Source organism: Ictidomys tridecemlineatus, chromosome 6 (assembly GCF_052094955.1).
Source record: "Ictidomys tridecemlineatus isolate mIctTri1 chromosome 6, mIctTri1.hap1, whole genome shotgun sequence".
Classification (NCBI taxonomy): Eukaryota; Metazoa; Chordata; class Mammalia; order Rodentia; family Sciuridae; genus Ictidomys; species Ictidomys tridecemlineatus.
Genome location: NC_135482.1, coordinates 187,284,452 through 187,303,410, shown reverse-complemented (window position 1 = coordinate 187,303,410; position 18,959 = coordinate 187,284,452). Strand labels below are relative to the sequence as shown.

At 39.6% G+C, this 18,959-nt stretch overlaps 1 protein-coding gene across 13 annotated transcripts in view; it reads right to left on the bottom strand.

The window, feature by feature from the left end:
* Positions 1-3,103: 3,103 nt before the first annotated feature.
* Mbnl2 (muscleblind like splicing regulator 2) overlaps positions 3,104-18,959 on the bottom strand; it is a 150,420-nt gene continuing 134,564 nt past the window's right edge. For all 13 annotated transcript variants that reach the window (XM_040281665.2, XM_040281666.2, XM_013360597.4 and 10 more), the window contains one exon: positions 3,104-5,891. In XM_040281665.2, coding sequence (XP_040137599.1) covers positions 5,764-5,891 — 128 coding nt within the window. In that variant the 3' untranslated portion in view covers positions 3,104-5,763. The remainder of the gene's footprint in view (positions 5,892-18,959) is intronic.

Genomic DNA, 18,959 nt, shown 5'->3' with positions numbered 1-18,959 from the left:
GGAAAAAGAAAGAAAGAAAGAAAGAAAAAAGAACAAAACCGAGTAACACTGGAGAGATGGCATAATGTAACTTTTTTCCTGTTGCCTCTGGTTCTAATACAGAATTAGGCTCTGTCCTAAATCTAGAATTGAACTTTGCAGTTCCTAGCTTCAAAGTATTTTATAAGTCACATATTTTATTTTTTTTGCCACAGGGAAGTAAACCCATTTTTCTTAAATAACCTAGTAAAGGATTTTTATTGGAGCTTCACCTAAAACACATTACTATAATTTTTTTTTTTTCTCGTGGTTCTGAGGATTGAACCTGGGGCACTCTACTAGTGAACTACATCCTCATACTTTTTTATTTTTTAATTTTGAGACTGTATCTCATCAAATGGCAGAGGCTGGCCTTGAACTTTCAATCCTGTCAGAGCCTACCAAGTAGCTGGGATTATGTATGTGCACCACCAGGCCCAGTCTACTCTGCATTTTTAATAAAATTTTGACCTGAAGTATATCATAATACAGCTCTTTGCAACATTACTATAGAGTTAGGACAAGCCAGGGCTTGAAGCTCTGATTTTGAAATAATTGTTTAATTTTTATGCATCTTGATTTCTCATGTGACATTAGAATAGATCCATCATGATGCTAAAGAGTTTGTAAAAGGTATGTGAACCAGACAGGTTACTTACTGTTTGCACACTATCTAATAAAATTAACTCTATGGGTTTTCACCAAACTTAAGGGGATGTCTGAGTGGTTTTATTAAAATTTAGGTCAGTTAATACATATGAAATTTACATGGTATGTGCTGAAGGGACATCTCAGATTTTCAAAACAGCTGAAACAGAAGAAGAAAGTGAAGTTTTATGCCAGTTGATTATGCAGTCGGGATGTACCAGAGGTAGTTTCTGGGCTGAGCTGTGGCTCTAGTCACCTCTCAAGGTGAGGAGGCAGACCCTGAAGGTAGTATTGATCTAGAATCAAGATACTGCTCACAACAGAATGTGTTCCTTGTACCTTGAGTAGGAATCTCTGTGGCAGTTGAGATTTACTTAGCAGTTACCACCGACACAGGATGGGCTCGTTAGAAACCTGTGTAGAATATTTAGCGTGGAGTTTGGCACCTTCCACCCATTTCCATCCCTCCATCCACTTCGCCCACCAAGAGCACAGAAGGAAGTCATTTCTGTGCTTCATTCTGTCTGAATCGTGTTCACAGTGACTCAGCCATATCTATGGAGATAGACCAATCCAACAGCTGTCATCTTTTAATTTTGCACATACACTAGGGTATTTGTGGGGGAAGAAATCATTCTCTAGACAATCAGTATTGTCCTCTTATAAATATCAGAATGTTGAATTTTATTTCAGACAGCCTGGATGCTCTAAAATCGGTGGGGTTGTAAGAAATAAAGTAGCTTTTGTATTTTCTCAGATTAAGTTGCATTTTTTAAGTTATATATAGTACCATAAAAAGTTAGTTTACTGATTAAAACTATATTTGAAAAATTTTAAGTACAATTTGTCTTAGATTTTTCACTTAAAATAGCAACTTGTTTTTAAAGTTGGCACTTTGAACTTTCTATTAATTGAGTTGTTGGGGTTTTTCTGGTTTTTTTTGTCTTGCTTTTTTTTTTGGTGTGTATAAGAAGTGACAAACACAATATCAAGTCTTCTTCCACATTACAATAAGAAAATTGCTCTTCCAAATAGCTATTTTAAAAAATATATCTACAAAATTGTTACAAGTATTTTTGCCCTTGGGAATTCTGATGGGACAATTTAAAATCATGAGCATGTTTATTTGTATTTGCCTGATGTGGTGAATGTTAATTTCCATGTTGGTAAGGGGTCTCAGAAGTACCCACAAGGCCCGGAGCTTTCCATCAACCATGCTCTATGGTGTTCCTGCCCTGGCCCAGGTCATTTCTGGCCACCCCAGCTTAAATGCTCCTACCTGTTGGTTTGAAGATGGTTTGTCCCCTCCAATACATATATTGACATTGAATTTGCCAACGTAGCAGTATTGACAGAGTGCAACTTGGACAGGGGATTAGGTCATTCAATGTGATGAATGCCTCTGGGCTAGCTCTTGGTATGTGAGGGAGATCTCGATTTCAAAGGAAGGGATTGTCACTGTGAGGAAAAGTTGTTGTAAAGTGGGGCTGCCCCTCACGTTTCGTGTTTTTCTCTCTTTTCTATTTTTGTGGTGCTAGGGATGGAACCGGGGGCCTTGCAGGTGCTAGGCCAGTGCTCTGCCATGGAGCTGCACCCTAGCTGTGTGCTGTCCCCTTTGCACACGCGCACTCGCTTTTCTGCTGGGTCTGCTGGGAGTTGAAGCATGAAGCTTTCACAAGCCAAGTCAATACCAGTGCCATGTTCTTGGACTTCTCAGTTCAGAACTGTTTGCCAAAACGAACCTCTATACACCACCCAGTCTCAGGTATTGTCCTTGCAACAGAAGTGGACCATGACACCCTCCAGGAGGCCAACAGCACTTCCTTGAGCAAGGCCCTTAGAGTAGGAAGGGATGGGGAAGGAAACCTGTGGCTCCTTTTGTCCGCACATCAGCTCCTAGAAGGGTGGCTACTGATGGAACAGCAAGGGTCCCTGGCAGGGTACCCTTTCTTTGTTGAACATTGGTCCTTTCATGGTCCACCTGGCCTGGACCTCTGCCCAGATCAGATCCCACCTTTCTGCCTCTCTCTTCAACCTCGGGTCAAGTCACGTTGCCTCCTTGAGCTCCTACAGAAGGGCACCTGACAGGCTAACGGTCACTTTCTTTTCTGCTAAAGAAACTGCTCTCCTTCCCCTTTAGTTATTGATGCTCATTCTCTTCATTATCAGTCAGGGTCTTGAGGAAGGACGAGTGGTGGGGTTGATTTTTACTGCTACTTTTAAAGAATACTAAAAATACTTCTAAAAGTACCATTTTTTAAAATTCTGTGAAAAAGCCAAAGCCCAAAGCAAAAACACTCCGTCTCCTTTTTGAAAACCAGAGTTTGGTCTTCTTTGAAGTCAACTAACAGCATTTTTATGTGGATGTAAAAACCTTTTAGTTTGATTATCAGTCTGTTGGCAAAAAAAAAAAAAAAAAAAGAAGACGACTACGGAATCCTTTTAAATGCTTCTTTTATTTCGTTGGTTGTACATTGGGTGAGTGAACTGAATATTACAACCAAAACATAGAGTTGATACAAATTAGACTCCTGTTTACACTGTAAGATAATGAATGAGGGAAATCTTTAAGTGTTACAGAAAGATTTAGTAGAAATGTTACCAGTGGTATACGGCTGAAAGAATATTTCTGTGAAGTGCTGTTATATCCTGAAAACCAAGAGTGAAATGTAGTTCCCATATAGGTGGAGAGTTAGTCTCTTAACTACAGTATTTGTTGACTTGATATCTTCATGTCTTGGATATTGGTGATTTTGTTTTTGTAATTAAACAAAGCATTTAAGATTTATTCATCATAGTCAGACTTCTGAATATAAACAAACTTTTGGCAAATAATATTTATACAGAAAAATAGTTTTAGATCCTCTCAAATCCCAGAATTATTCTATAAAATTACATTATAAATAAATAAAAAGCAAAATCTGTTGTACATATATTTGTACATCTATGCATTTGCCTTGCCTCCTCCTTATTGTAGATGGCATATTTATGACTCTTTGCATATAATCACAATTCTGGAAAATGGATATCATAGTAAAAAATACAGTCTTCTATATTTGCTTGGGGATACGGGTGATGTTTTTGATGCTCCATTATTAAAGGGCTGAAAATAGTTGTGTGCTAATAATTTTTAAAATCAAAATCATGAAAGGAAAGGAAAAAAAGACATTGTTATAACAATTAGTCTACAAAAATATTTCAGTGATTCCCGTAATTTACCGTTTAGTAATGTATACTATGTTTTCAATGAGTTTAAATGAATTAATGAAGAAAAGAAACAGAAAAAAAAAGTTTTGAGTGTTTAGGCAAGTTGTAGCATAACTACATTGTTATAGTTGAGAAACTTACAAATATCAATAACACATAAAGATGAAACTACCAAAGTAATACAAGTTAGTTACAATATCTTTCCACAAATTAAAACAAATGTAACGATACAAGCACTATGTAAGATTACACTTAGGATGTGATTTTCCTTTGCTAGGGTTATCAGATCTACAATACAAGATAAATAGATAGTAATTAGACTCTGACCAACATGAATTAAAATCCAGATTTCTTTTTTCTCAAACAAAAAAATGATATGGTTGGTGCATCTGGTTTTCAGAACAGGCGATGATGCCCAAATTTAAAATATTTTATATTCAATCTCAAAAGTCAAAATACTTCAATCACTAAAATGTCCACAAAGAAAATGGATGTTTTAAACAATTACACATAATATCCATTTATAACAGCTGTTTTGTTTCTTAAACAATAATTTAAAAACTATGTAGGTACTGTATAGGCTATGTGCAACATATAAAATGTGAAATATGAAATATTTGGTACGATAGTGCTTAAAATAAACTTTAAAACAAACTTTCTGAACAAAATTTAATTGTATCGCTATTAACTTGAAGATCAACCAAGTATTTAAAAAAGTAAACAACATTAAAATATGTTTCATCCATATATAGTATATATATGTATGTGTATATATAATATGTATGTACTTGTATTAAAGTTTTTTATACTTTTGAGACATAAAATATGCTTTAAGGTGAAAGAATTAAAAGAACTATTTTTTCCATGCTGTAGTTAGTTACAACCCTTTAATCCAACTTTTGAAATGCAAAACAGTAATGGATTTTTTAAAAAGTGAAACTATCTACTTTTTTTTGTTTACATAGTAATTTAGATTAAAGTCACAGTCCAATTTGCAGTGACTAAACTCAAACTTACTTAAATTAGAATATTATACAGATCTCCTCACCTACAGCTTCCTTGTTTGACTAGGTTTTTAGTTTAGAAGAGTTATTCTGTAACAGGCAACTGGATGGTGAGTTTGAAAGACTAATCCCTTAGATTAGACTGTTGGCATGGGCCTCGCATTCTTGTCAAGCTGGATGAAGTCTGGCAAAATCTAGGCACTTCTACAAAGTCTCTCTTATAAAACAACTTTAAAAATATACTTGTAAAATAATACCTTCAAGACTTTGTTGGGTGGGGTATGAAGCTCATACCGTGCAAAGTTTCTTTTTCATTCTATTTAATGTTATTCTAGAATCACACGATTCAATGCGGCATCTCCAGGCAAACCAAATACCACACTTTGATGTGTCCCCAGTACTTGTGCTTGAACGTCTATTCAGATTTTAGACCTGCAGGACAGGTGTCTGTTTTACTTCACTTCTCGCCTTTGCTGTGGCATCTGTCTCATCAAGAAGTGAAACTTACCCTTTGATCCAGGGAGTCAATGAAATGACAGCAGTCGGAGTTAGAATCGAACCTGCCCTCGGAATAGGAGTTTAAACTAATGCTAACTGTTTATTGCTAAATTTGAGATATTCTGAGTCGAAATGAGTACATGGGCCGGACTGTTCTGCATCAGCTATAGTTATGGAGATAAGACAATATTCCTAGGACAGAAACTATGTTGAGAAACCCTTTAAAAGTAAACTTTATCCTTTATGTCTTTAAACATCACAGCTGGTCTCAGGTAGTTAACTATCTTAGGTTGGAATATACTAAGCATACCATATTTAATACTCATATATGATATAGCAGCACTAGCTCCTTAGAGTGGTGGTCTGTCCGGAAGAACTAAATCTTTATTTAGCATGCAGTTTGTGGCAATTCTATTGAGGAGGAAACAGGATAGTATGTACAGTAACAATGTTTAGTTATTCTCAATGCAGATTCTTGGCATTCCATTCCGTTTCTGCTGATTATTTCAGAATTATCTGTTAAAGAAAAAGACAGGCATGATTTAGACCTCCTTCTGCGAGGGAAAACACCGAGTTTAAGTTTTACTCTTTGCAAACAGACATTTGAAAATAGGTGCTTTCTCTAATTTCTCATCATTTTGATGTAGTTATATTCTTGCACAATCCCCACCCTCATGCTGAAAATTTTTACATTTAACCACTTTTGCTCTTTGGCCACTGTCAGGAACCATGACTTAAATGCACAGTGTTTTCTGTAAAACTGTGACAGCATATATGTGGCGTGCAGTCTGTTTGGGCCTCTCTCTTTTTATAATTTTTGCTTTTTATTTTTTTATTATATGTTCATGTTAACTGTTCAATTAATATTTGCTATGGGGATCAGAAGTCAAATCAGAGGATTTGCTTTACTTGAAAAGTCATTTTAAGCTTAAATAGAAATATTTTAAAATTTATAATCAATCTGGTATTATGTCTCTATTAACTTATATTCAAAAATACATTCCCATCAAAAGCAATTCTACTCCTGAGATATAACCACTGGTTTAAAATCAGGTTATGTTTAAATGTAACATATTAAAAGCATTTTAAAATATTCTTCGTAAATCCAAAAGCACAGATAAAGAACAGATAAGGCTGAACTATCAAATGCAAACTACTGTCTGTCCCTGCCGTTCCATCTCCAAGTTCATTTCCAACTCCATCCCTTCACACAGGAGGGGGAGTTTGGCCTGGTGCTCTAGTCCATTAAATTGTCAAGCTTAAAAGCCAAGTTTTGAACATATTCTAACAAAAGCATCTTTGTGCAATGTTTGACTCGATTTCGTGTCATTAATAAACAAAATGCTTATTTTTAAACAGTTAAGAGTAGTCTCTGTTTAGGAAATAATTGAAAAAAAATGCTTTATGGTGAGGATCAACAAACATTCCCACACCCTGGGATTCAATTCAATTCATTTCTACAAATGTAATTAGTATCCATATGTCAGAGTTTATACATGAGGATCTTTCCCCAGAGTGGGTCCCCTGTAGTCTATGCACAACAGTTTCAGCACACTCAGATGGTTTCTCTCACAAAATAAACATGCACATTCTTTATTTTACTGAAACATACAGATGTGTATAAAACTAACAAAAATAGATAGAAAACTTATTTACAGTAAATATTTATACTAAATGGAAGTTCAAGCTTCAGATATTAAGATCATTCTTTGTTTTTTTAAACTACCTAGGAATTTAAAATTGATTGGGAAAATAACATTCCTTATTTCATATACTGATAGATAATGGACAAAATAAAATGATTTTAAATGAAATATTATCACTGTATCTAGAATTTGAACACTATTATCATTATAATTGGGGAATAGCCAGATTCCCAAAAGGTCAATTTATAACTTCATTTTTAGGTTTAGATATGTGATTATTAAATGGGAATTTTTTTCTACTTCTTCCTTGAGCTCCAATGCTATCTATAGCATTCCAAACAAGAATATGCCCCAGGACATCAAATCATGTCCCAGTTTTCTATTTCCTTTTTTTTTTTTTTAATTTTAACAAGAGTCTGTCTAAAACATATTATGGAAAAAAAATCTTGCAGTTTGAAACTGATATACATAGTGATACATATTCTGGAATATATTTATAGTCCTGCTTACTAACTGAAATCAAAAGGCCTTATAGAATAAAATTCCAAACCACCTGGAAACAAAAGTGTTCTACAGAAAGCCTAGCAATGGGCAAAGCAGCTCAGGCCAATCTGCATTACAGAAAAAGTTACGACAGTGCCTGGACCTTGAATTTGACGAAGAGACCTATGTGACCACTGAGGTTTAATTGGACGATAAATCTATTCCAAGTTAAACTACAAACAGTGACTAGTTCACCCAGACTACTTTTCCCTCTGTCCCAGCCTACCCATAGCTGTTATATCAACAAAGACACAAATAAAAATGAGCGTCAGGGCTACCGAATTTGCAACCATTGACTGCTGCCTGCATCTGGCCAGAAAACTCTGACTACCCTGGGCCATGTCTTTGTCTATCTTGTGGAATATATGTATGTATAAAAAATAAATTACATTCCTAGCAGCCATGAACTTCAAGAGGTTCAAGGGATTTGATCTTAGGAGTCAAGAAAGCTTTGGGCGTTTCTCCTTAGCCGTTCCGGTTTTTAGTGGCAACATTTTTCTTGAAAATACCATTTATTATTAAGTTATTTTTTCTTTTTGGGAACTATAGCTTGCTGGTAGAGTGTGAATTAAGTGCCCTCTGGGGTGAAATACACCCTAGAAATAGACACAGAATGGAAATTTAGATGAAGAATGGCTGCCAACAGATGCTTTTTATTTAACTGCTGCCCACTGGATTGCTGCTCCTGATGTTAGGGGTTTCAGGACCACACAGGCCGTAGGGAACTAGGGGAGGCAGGATGGATCCTGCATCACCAGGACAGGCTGGAGGGAAGAAGAGAGCCAAGCTCTGTGTCTCTGTGGGTGCAGGAGGTGGGGAGCTGCTTAGAGGGAAAGAAAGAGGGATCTTCTATCTGATTTTTAATACAGCTTTTCTTGATTCAGATTATGTTTTTAATTGGCAGTAAAGAAACATAATTCAAAGCTGCCTGCATATTTTAGTATAGGCACAAAACACAAAACATACATTCTTAAAATAACAAGCTTAACCCTGGAAGACGGAGCATGTATCTGATAGGGACAATCCCTCACCCTGAGCTTGTTCATTAACAAAGTGGTGAACTGAAACATAGATCATCAAAGTGAGCTCAACAGACCAACTGTCAGTGGCTTCTTTCCTGCCCCACACTTGGTCCAAGTGGAGGTGGATACCCAAAGTTCCTGACACAACCCATGAGGCGTAGCAACCCACGCCTTCTTGGAAGAGGCAACTGAGAATTTTCATGAGATTTCATGAGATTTATAGGAGTGTAAGTCAGAGAAACAGCCCCCATGCTAGGGCTCCTGCTACAGCTCTCCTCTCTGAAGCATCGTTGTTTTTGTTTGAGTTTTAACACACATTCCCTTGATTTTCAGTAGGCCCTTAGAATTTATCTAGGGTCTGATGAGCTAGATATGTATTTTAGTCACATTTTGAAGCCATGGAAAAGATGACACAGTTTTCACTGGCCAGCCCAAGCCAGATGTCTGCTCACTCTGCTCCTGGCACAGGAATCCCCTCCAGGACACGGAGGTGATGGTCTGAGATGGGACCAGAGGAAGCAATGGTTTCTTGTCTAGACCTCTTCCAGGGCCAACTGAGGAGGGTGCTCAGAAGAACCCCTGTGAGCTCAGAAATCAGGGGAAGGGGAGGCCTTGGGGCAGTACCTAGAGAAAACAGAGCCTGGAACACTAGATGGGGGACAGGGGGACTGTCTGAGGAGCCAGATGGGTAGGAACTGCTGAGTGACCTGCGTGGCCAATCACATCTTGTCCCTGCCTCCTCCCCATGGATGCTACAAATGTTTCTCCTCAGAGCATCAGAAACCCCGACCCAACCGCAACACCACTGCTACAGCTTCCAAGAAACCTTGGCAAGCTATGATGAGAGGACTGAAATCAAATATATTGAACATTTCTGTTTATCTCCCAGATGGACCAGTCCCTCAAGGAAGTAGGATTTTATGTAATAGAGGACAAGGACGGGAAAAGGAGGTTAACTTCTTTAGATTCTAGCCAATTTTTTATGGCAAATCCAAATGCTGAACTGAGAGCATTATTTCAATTCCTTTTTCCCATTAAAAGGGGAGCCTGCAAAAATTGAGAATAGCTGATGCCCACAAAACCTGCCGTTCTATTTTTGAAACACAGACACACTTGATCTCAAATCATGAGCAATTTCATGTCTTCAGTGGACCCTCTAGTTATAGCAAGAATATCTTTGATGCAAAAAAAAAAATAACAAATGGTTGCAGTAGTCTATTTTTTTTTGATAAGGAAAGGAAATCAGACCAAGTGAATTCAACTATCCCCCCTAAGTGGCTGGATTTAAGAATCTGATGATTCTGCTTAATAAACATCCTTGAGTCATGAACCTGGTCCATGATTGATCTCATACCTATTTACCGAAGATGAAGCATGAATGGCTTCATCGAACATCAAATGAGTTGCTTTCCTATCAATGTTAGCAGCAGCCACTTATGATTCCTGCATCCTCAATGACATCCTCCCCAACTGACAATGGGGAGCATATTAAAAAGTGGTCTGGGTGAAGTACTAAAGAGTAAGCTTGCTGGAGCCAAGTAGGAAGTGACCACCAATGAATGGGCCAGGTGGGGAGTGTGGCCCAGTCACTCAGCTCCAGCCAACTGGAGCTGCAGAAACCCACACTCCATGTTCCTGAGCTTCCATTTTCCAAAAGAAGCTCGAGATTCAGCAAGTAAGTGCTGCTCCAGAAAACAACTCTGTATGGGTCAAATATATCTTTGGGTTGAATTCAGCTATGAGCTGCCATTTCATACTTTCATCAGCCTTACTTTCTTGGAGGAGATACCTAAGTCTGGATTGCTGTTTCCTGAGCTGGGCATTAGCCCAGGTGGCAGTAACATCAGGGGAGGTGGCGCTGGTTGAGAGTGAGCAGGACCAGAAGAGAAGGTCTACTAGAGAATTAATCCTGCAATTTTCAGACACTTGCTTTCACTCTGAGGAATAGGGCACTTGACCAAGAGACAGCCTCTACCTACAAAGAAAATATTATTCCTCCCTTGACTGAGTCACCAGTTATGAAATATGCATGCTGTCTCGTCTCTTCCCTAAAGATGATGGATTTAGGCCAAGCCATTCATCATTCAGAAAAGAGCTGACCAGGATGTGAAATGCATTTGGTTAAAAGCAAAATAATCTGTTCAGAAACTGAAACACTGAACCTGAACTCCTTGGCACCGTGTACTCAACAGCTAAACTAGCCAGTCCTCACACAGGAGAGTGCGAAAGGAGACAGAACAAAGTAGGATTTGTTCAGTGTTTCAGAGGCCCCAACTCTGAATCCTATTGAGTTTTCTACCCGATTGTCCATCTCTAGGAACTGTACATAAGATTGTAAATTGTGAGCTTCTAGATGACTGTTAGAAATGTTTCCACTACTTACATGAAAGTGCTCATTGCAAAGATTCAGGGGTGTCAGATGAGTTATCTTTGAAGACGAGAGCTCACTGTTAAATTCAATAAGAACTCTTTCTGCTTTTCTTAATCCATAGGGAAAACATTTCAGGGAGAGACCAATTATCCCTATGTTCTCAAACCATGAAACAATTAGAAAAAAGGAATAAAGGATATTTTAGTTAAATTCTCCTGTGAATAGCTCTCAGATACTATTTTTTAAAGCTGAATTTGAAGAGGTAAATAAAATATACTTTTAAAAAATACTTGTTGGCCTTGGTGAACTAGGAAGGGATTTCAATGGAACTATGATCAACATGGAAACCCAAGTGCACACCTCCTCGCAGTGTGTGTGTATTAACTGAGCCCATGGCAAAGTCAAGCCTCTTAAGGACAGGAGGGATGTCTCATTCATCTTTACATCCCTGGTGTCTAGGATGGGGCTGGACACAGAGATGGCATTTAGTTGTTGGTTGCATGAATTAACAAATAAAAAGTCACTGAGGGTTTGATGCCACAATGCTAGCATCAACAGGGGACTGTCAGACCAGTCATGGAACAGAGAGCAATTCAGGAAGAGAGCCCCTGACCCCTTGAGACCACTTAGGGATTCATAAATATCCAAGAAAAATAGACATCCCTCTCCATTCTCCCACTTCCTATTATACACGGATAAAAGGAAAAATATTCCAGGCGGGAACTAGACTCCCTCATGGAGGAGGGACACATATCTGGCAGAGAAAAACAAATTCCCCCTGAAGAAAACTTCCCATATTTAGTATATTTCTTAGAAATCTGTCCTCATGATAACAGGGCCCCGGGTCCTCAGATGGAAATTTTTAAAATATGGATGTTTAAACATTGTCTCTTTAAACAAAATTTAAAATAAATTTTAAAGTGAAAAATTGAATGGATTTTACTGGAAATATGACCAAGCTAAGGAGGGCGGCGTGGGCGCACCTTCCTGATCTCTTTGTATATATACATTTACTTATTTTTCCAGGGCTGGAATTGAATGCAGGGCCCTGGGCCTGCTAGCCAGTGGGCCACCACTGAGCCACGCCCCCCACTGCTCCTTATCCACGGTTTTTCCTCCTTCTTCCTCTGCACATCTTCCGTGGTGCACCCTCCACTAGCGCTGCTTCCTCCGTCCACTCTCTGCTCTTCAGTTCCTCCTCTCTCTGCCCTGCTGCTCCGCACCTCTTTCCTATGGCAGCCCCTACTGCTGAGACTCCCTGATCTTGTCCCAAAGGCAAAAGTGGTGTGGAGTGTCACCGTTAGAAGAAGACAGCACCAGGGCAGAGGGGCAGCCAAACACCTGGGGCTCAATATAATTTGCCATTTAATCAGAGTATGGATTACCAAAGTCAAAAGCAAATAAATGTCTTTTGTCTCTTGGTGAGCATATGGGAGCAGATAAAAAGTAATTAATTACAGCAGTTATAATTATACATGTTAATGAACACACACTTTGAAGAACTTTGTTTGGCTGATCTTATGACTATTTATAAAACTTAATTGTATCAAAAGTTGGGAGGTAATTAGTGGAATATATAAGGACACTTTGAAAACTGGTCTTACTCATTACTTGAGGGTAATACTGTTCTGAAGGAAGGTAGTGTTGTACCATGTTTGCCTTCTTTTCAAATATTTTTTATTATTTGTATAGAAAAGAAATGTACTAGGGGCTTAGGAGAAAATTCTCAAATATGACCGTTTCATCCTTGAGAAGAGCAAACTGAAATTGGACGGCACATCTGTAACATGAAGTAGCACCTTAAAGACTAATTTTGTCAGAATTATTATTGTTTTTCCCTCTGATGACAAAACAGAGTTTACATCCAAAGCACTAATTTTTCTCTGACATCATTTCTGTCCAGTATTTTCGACTCTGTCATATTTGAACAGAAGATTCTGGTGTACTTTCTAATGTATGGAAACATTCTCATTTAAAAGTCCTTATAATTGAGGTACACAGGAGAAGTAGACACTAGCCCCGTTAAAGATTACTGAGCGGGGTCCACACTGACAACCCAGGCTGTGTGGATAAAATCCCAAGGTGGAAATTCTCATTAAGTCAGATTCCACTGCTCACGTCAGCCCATGGCACATGTGGAAAGAGGGAGGCTCTTGAACCGCCCTTCGGCTTAGATCAGGACCCCTCCCCACCCCTGTCCAGCCTCTCTCAGCTCCAACTGCCTGGCGGGAAGCTTGACCATCATTTCTGTTGCTTTCACTCTGGGGTAGGACTCTAGTCCTGGGATAATCTAAAAGTCCCCAGGTCATCCCAGAGTGACTTTTTGGTTTCTTAGGGGGGCGGGGGGGTGGTGGTGGTCAGGCAATATATTTCTGAGAGTATGTGCAGATCCCAGACCAGATAGAATTTATCACAAAACAAAGCAACCACCATGATGTTTACTAAAAGTCATACGAGTGAATGACTAGACAGTTTTTTTTATTATTGTTATTATTTAAACTGTGCCCCTAAAATAATGTCTTGGTTGGGGATTAAGGGGCTTGGATTTATTTGTAAAGGAATCTCTGAATTTTTTGCATCCGAAAAGCCTCCCCACAGGTGGCCCATCACAGGGGCTTGTTCTGAGAAGTCTTCTTGCCTGTCACTGTTAATCTCTCCTATGGGGCTGGGGACCCACATCCTCCTCATGCACCTTCTGCCTGCCCTACAAAGGTGGGGGTGCAGGGCTGGACCATGCAGAGTGGAAAGGAAGAAAGAATAATGGGGAGTTCTTTATGCTCTTCTCAGAGTTAGGACCTTCTTCTCTACCTCAGTCCCAGTTTCTTTCTATCCCCACCCCCGGGGGAGAATTCTGGGGGTCACCCACCCATGATTTTCACACTGAGATGAGAGGACTGTCCCGAGACCACCTGTCATCCAAGAGGGACGGTTTACTCCAGGTTCCAAGTGAGGAAGGAGGCAAAAGAATATGAGATGGAAGCTTCTGATTCCTAGTCCTGTGCCCTGGTGTTATGGGAGTGTTTAAAATAGAAATATATTTGAGAACTTGTATGTTTATTCAGAAAGAAAGGAGCTATGAGATCATGTGTGCTTAGCAGCTGCCAGAGAAAGAAAAAAGAAAATCTACAAAATCCTGGATTAGGAGGATGCTATGAGTCAAGGGGTGGGGTGGGGTGGGGGCAGGGAGGAGACATGGGCAAACGGAACCACGGCATCAGGGCACATCCGAAAGATGGCATGCACAATTTGGTGGCCACCCAGGAGCAGATCTCAGGTTCTGTCTTCCTAGTTTTCACCTGATATTTTTGATTTCACACCTGGTTTCACATTCATACTCCAGACCTTCTCTGACTAATATGGCAGTTACAGGATTCATCATGAATGACGGGAGGCAGAGGAGAGTAAGAAACTTTCCATGAGACCCTGGGCATCTGGCTCAGGTACATGCTTTCAACATAACTCTTGAACCCCAAAGATTCCATGACACCTGAGAACATGGATGGTGTTTGGCCCATGTTGTGCTGTAACAGCATTACCCATGGAAAATGTCGTGAGTGCTAAACTTTGTATAGTACACCCCAAGGGCCCTCTGTGGTGACAATGCCTTTGCCAAGCACTTTGGAAATGGAACTAACCTTAAGGTTAAAAGTCTGGTGTGCTCAATGCACCCAAGAATATCATGGAGAGTCCACACTCGTGCAGAATTCATCCTAGTCACGTTCTGAGAGTGTTTTGAGGCCCCTGTAACTATTGTGTCTCTAGGTGACCTGGAGACCTAGCCATCTGGACCACTGCTTTCTCTGTGGGAAGGCTGAGTTTCAAACCAGTGACCAGGGGACTTTGAACAACTTTTAAAATAAATAAAAATATATGTAAGAAAGTTAAGTTCCTCCACTATATCAAGAAGCAATGTATAATATCCGTGTCATGTTATTTAAGAAAATACTTTAAATGTTTAGAATATTTACAGTAAGATGTGTAGGAAATAAGGCAAACGTTAGGCTAATCCCATCTGAGTCCTTGCCCTGAAGGAGACCTCTGGACATGAAGGTGGAATCCAAAAAAACATTTTTTTAATGACATTTGTTTCCATATATGACATTAAGACCCACTTTGTTACATATACTGACAATATTTTTCTTAATATATCTGTTATTGCTTATGATTAGTTTTGGCATAAATTTATCTTAAATTGCTTAGAGACTATGAACTGGCAACTTGGGAATGAAAAAGAAATAAAAATTAATAAATGTGCAGATTCACCAGCGTCAAGAAAAACCCAGAGCAGCAATGAGTTCTTTTTTAACAGCTTATGCAGCAACTGCAAAGAAATTTCAAAAACATTCATTTATACAATATAGAGGGTTTTCTTTTTTCCATGTGGGATTTTGCCCACAATGATAAATGGGAGATTTAGGTCAAGAAATAAAAAAGGAAAAAAATAAAAGATCCTTTTAGATTTAACATAAAGTCCCCAATTCTGCTGAATGCCCAGCTTTTGTATCCACCCCCATTATGTGAGACTTAGAATCCTGGACACATTTGGCCTCAGTGTCTGTCCTAACAGTGGAGCAGAATGTGTAATTCAGTCTGCTAAGCACGAGCTTTGAAGGCACCAAAGGCAGAGAAGTAACAAAATGCTAAAATTTAGTGGAAGTAAGAGTCAGATTTATGTAAGGTGCTGGACGTGGAAGAGCGTCTTTCGGTTGTCATCATCTCCCATGTACTTCCCAAAGCGGTGGGATGACGCTGCCGTCTAACACGTTTTCCAGCACAGTTTTTTCTCCCTTAGTTCTTTGCCTGTGTGTGTGTGTGTGTGTGTGTGTGTGTGTGTCTGTGTGTGTGTGTGTGGGGGGGGCCTACCCCGCTCCCTGGCTGAGGCCCATTCGTGGCTATACTCCCACAAGCCCAAGCTGCACGTGGCACACGCTGGGCTCCTAATACGTATATTTGTTGAGAAGAGGTGGGAAGCCACGGAGTAGGAGTGGCTTTGTGAAGGCCTCGCTCTCCAGAATAGGCTCAGCTTCTAACCTGGTCCAAGAGGAGGAATTTGCACCTGTCCTCAGGTACCTGCCCTGTGCTGACAGAACTCGTATTAAAGGCCACAATAAGAGATTTTAAGAAGTGAGCTTTAATAGAACAAGCCCTTGGTCCAACTGCACATCTTTCTTGCCCACCTCTAATCCCTTCTCTTTTTGGAGAAGTGTCCGTTCAGATCTCTCATTCATTTCTGAAAGTGTGGTAATATAGAAATATGGTAAAACGCATCACTTTACCCGTTTTAAGTGTCCAGTTTAGTTGCACTGCTCATTCACTCTGCTGTGCAGCTGTGGCCACCAACCACCTCCAGACTGTCTCCCCCAAACTGAAACTGCACCCACTAACTTCTAACTGCCCACTGCCCTTGCTGGCCCATTTCACTCCCTTCTTCTTCCCTCCCTCCTGTCCTTCCTTTGATCCTTCCCACTTTGGGATTCCACATAGTTAGGGCCTTTTATTCTGCTGTGTGTGCACCCAAGTCGTCATCCACATCCTGGGTTCACTTTCCAAGTTAGCTTTGGGGCTTTTCAGACAACCAAAATAGGCTTCTGGTCGCTGCCTCTCCCAGCGGTCTCCTGCAGGCTGCCGAGGCTCTCACTCTGAATTAGGAATGTTGAGTTAACCTGAAGCTGATGTGAAGTCAGGTCTATGAGGAGAGTGGGGGAAAACAGCCTGTGGTTCAAGATTAAAGAACAAGAAGTCCTGGACTGGAGGATCCCCTTTGGCAGACTCTTTTCCGCTAGAATCACCTGCCATTTACCACCTTTGGACAGGGGAGGGGGAGGTGGTGTCCTCTTCCTTCTACACTCCAGCTCTTGTTCCCTGGACTACCATGTGATTTCCTTTGTGGATCTCATCAACCAATCATGTTTTCATTTCTGATATTGAACTTGGACTTTGAAAGTTTTTACTTCGACCAGAAGTTTCTTCTTACATGGTTAAACAATGTAAAACCATGAGGTAAGCTCGGTAGTTATGAGCTTTTAAGGGAAGCCAAGTAAAGAGGCTCACCCCAATTCCACACTGACCACTCCAGTCTCATTCAAACATGGTGGAGGTACAAGAGAACAGAATCTGCAGGCGGGAGCTACTGAGGTGCCAGCCTTCCAGCCACCTCCTACCTTCCTGAATCTTAAGCAAGTCATTCTCTAAGATGTGTTCTCATCTGAAAAATGGATATGACACTTCACAGAGTTATGATGGGTATTAAATGAAATAATGCATATAAAATGTCTGACACATAATAGTGGTTTCTTGATAAGTGTTGGTTCCTTTTACTCATGCTATTATTTTAGGATTCCTAATCCTAAATCCAATTAGGTTGCAGTTTTCATTTAAATAGGCATTCAAATAATGCTACCATGGATATAAATACACGATTTATACTGTCCTCTTTATCTTGGAAATAAACTTGTGTTTGATAAATTTAAGATTTTTTAAAAAATATAAAAGACATTTACTACTTTTTCTGTACTTGTATCACTTGACCTGTCTTTGATGACTACTCTAGACTGCATTTCTCTGATTTTTTTTCTCTAAGTTTGACTGTCAATTCATAGTAATCATTTTTCAAACTAAAATCCTTCATTACAAGAGCAGACTGTCACTTGTGTGTGATGATCAGTGTCCCCTGTGAAGGAGGCTAACATCTCAAGAGGTAGACTCTTTCTTTCTTCTTAGACCTGGTTCACACTCAGCTTCCAGGCTTAGTAGATGTGCAAACAAGGGTAAGTCACTCAACATCTTTGATTCTTAGGATTCCTTGTCTTTGTAATGGACTGCCTTTCCCAGTTCATAGGGTATCATAAGGATTAGATACTGGATTTAAGGAGTGTCTGGTGGTAGGAAGCACATAATAAATGCTACCATTATTATATGGTAATATATGTTTAAACTTCCTATTCTAAGACATAAAATGTGAATATTTTGAAAAGACACAGTATTTATTAGCAAGTCTTAGATTACTGTGCTTAGACTAAATGACTTTTGACACTTCTGTGAGTCTAGCCTTGCCTTATACACAACTGTCCAACTTCCAAGCCTTTGCCTCATTCACATAGGACCTCCTAAAAAGCAGAAGTTAGTGGGGGCGGCTTGCCAGCCTAGGCTTCACCAACAAACAAAACCCAACCAACCCTGGGACAACTTTGTCCAAGGCAAAGGGAGATAATGAACTTTTTCTTTGCATTCTTTGCACACGTTTTGGATTTCTCTCTTTTAACTTCCTCCCTTGTTCAAGGCCATCCTTAATGTCACAGGGGTTAGAGCAGAGTCAACAAGAGAATATGAACAATAGGAATTGATTGGCGCCATGAAGGATTCTCTCCTGAATCTTCATAACTAAAGTGCTTCTCGCCCTTTCAGTGTAACAATGGCAAATATTGAAAGAATGATTAATGGAAGAACAGCGAGGAAATTAATCCTGGAAAAAAGTACTGGAAGAAAAAGAAGGAATCAAGTTGAACTTCTCTGGCTATCTTTTTGATTCCTCAAAAAAACTTTCTAAATTCTAAGGAGGAAGCAAAGTTATTGATTGCTCAAAAAAAAAAAAAGAATAGAAAAAGGAAGTACCGTTAGCACATTCACCCTGAACCATGGTTGGTAGAGGGAAAGAGGTTTATGAACCTGGTTCTGCCACTTTATAGGATGATCCTCGGTGAGTTTTTCTGCTTCTTTAACTGCAGTTTCCTCATCTGTGGAGTGGGATAATAACATCCCTTACAGGGTCATTGGGGGTTTTAATGAGATAATTCACACAAAAGGCTGAGTGCCCTGCCTGGCACGTGGTAAGCTTCGTGACGCATAGTGGCTTGAGTTATGTTTGTGCTGTCCCATGCTCTGAGGTCCTTGGGGCCCTTCCATGATCATTTAAGGCTGTTGGTGAAAGGGAAAAGATTGTTCTAGGCAGGATGCATAACAGGGTTCTCCACCTGGTCTCCTTGCTGTTTATGCGAGTTAGGTA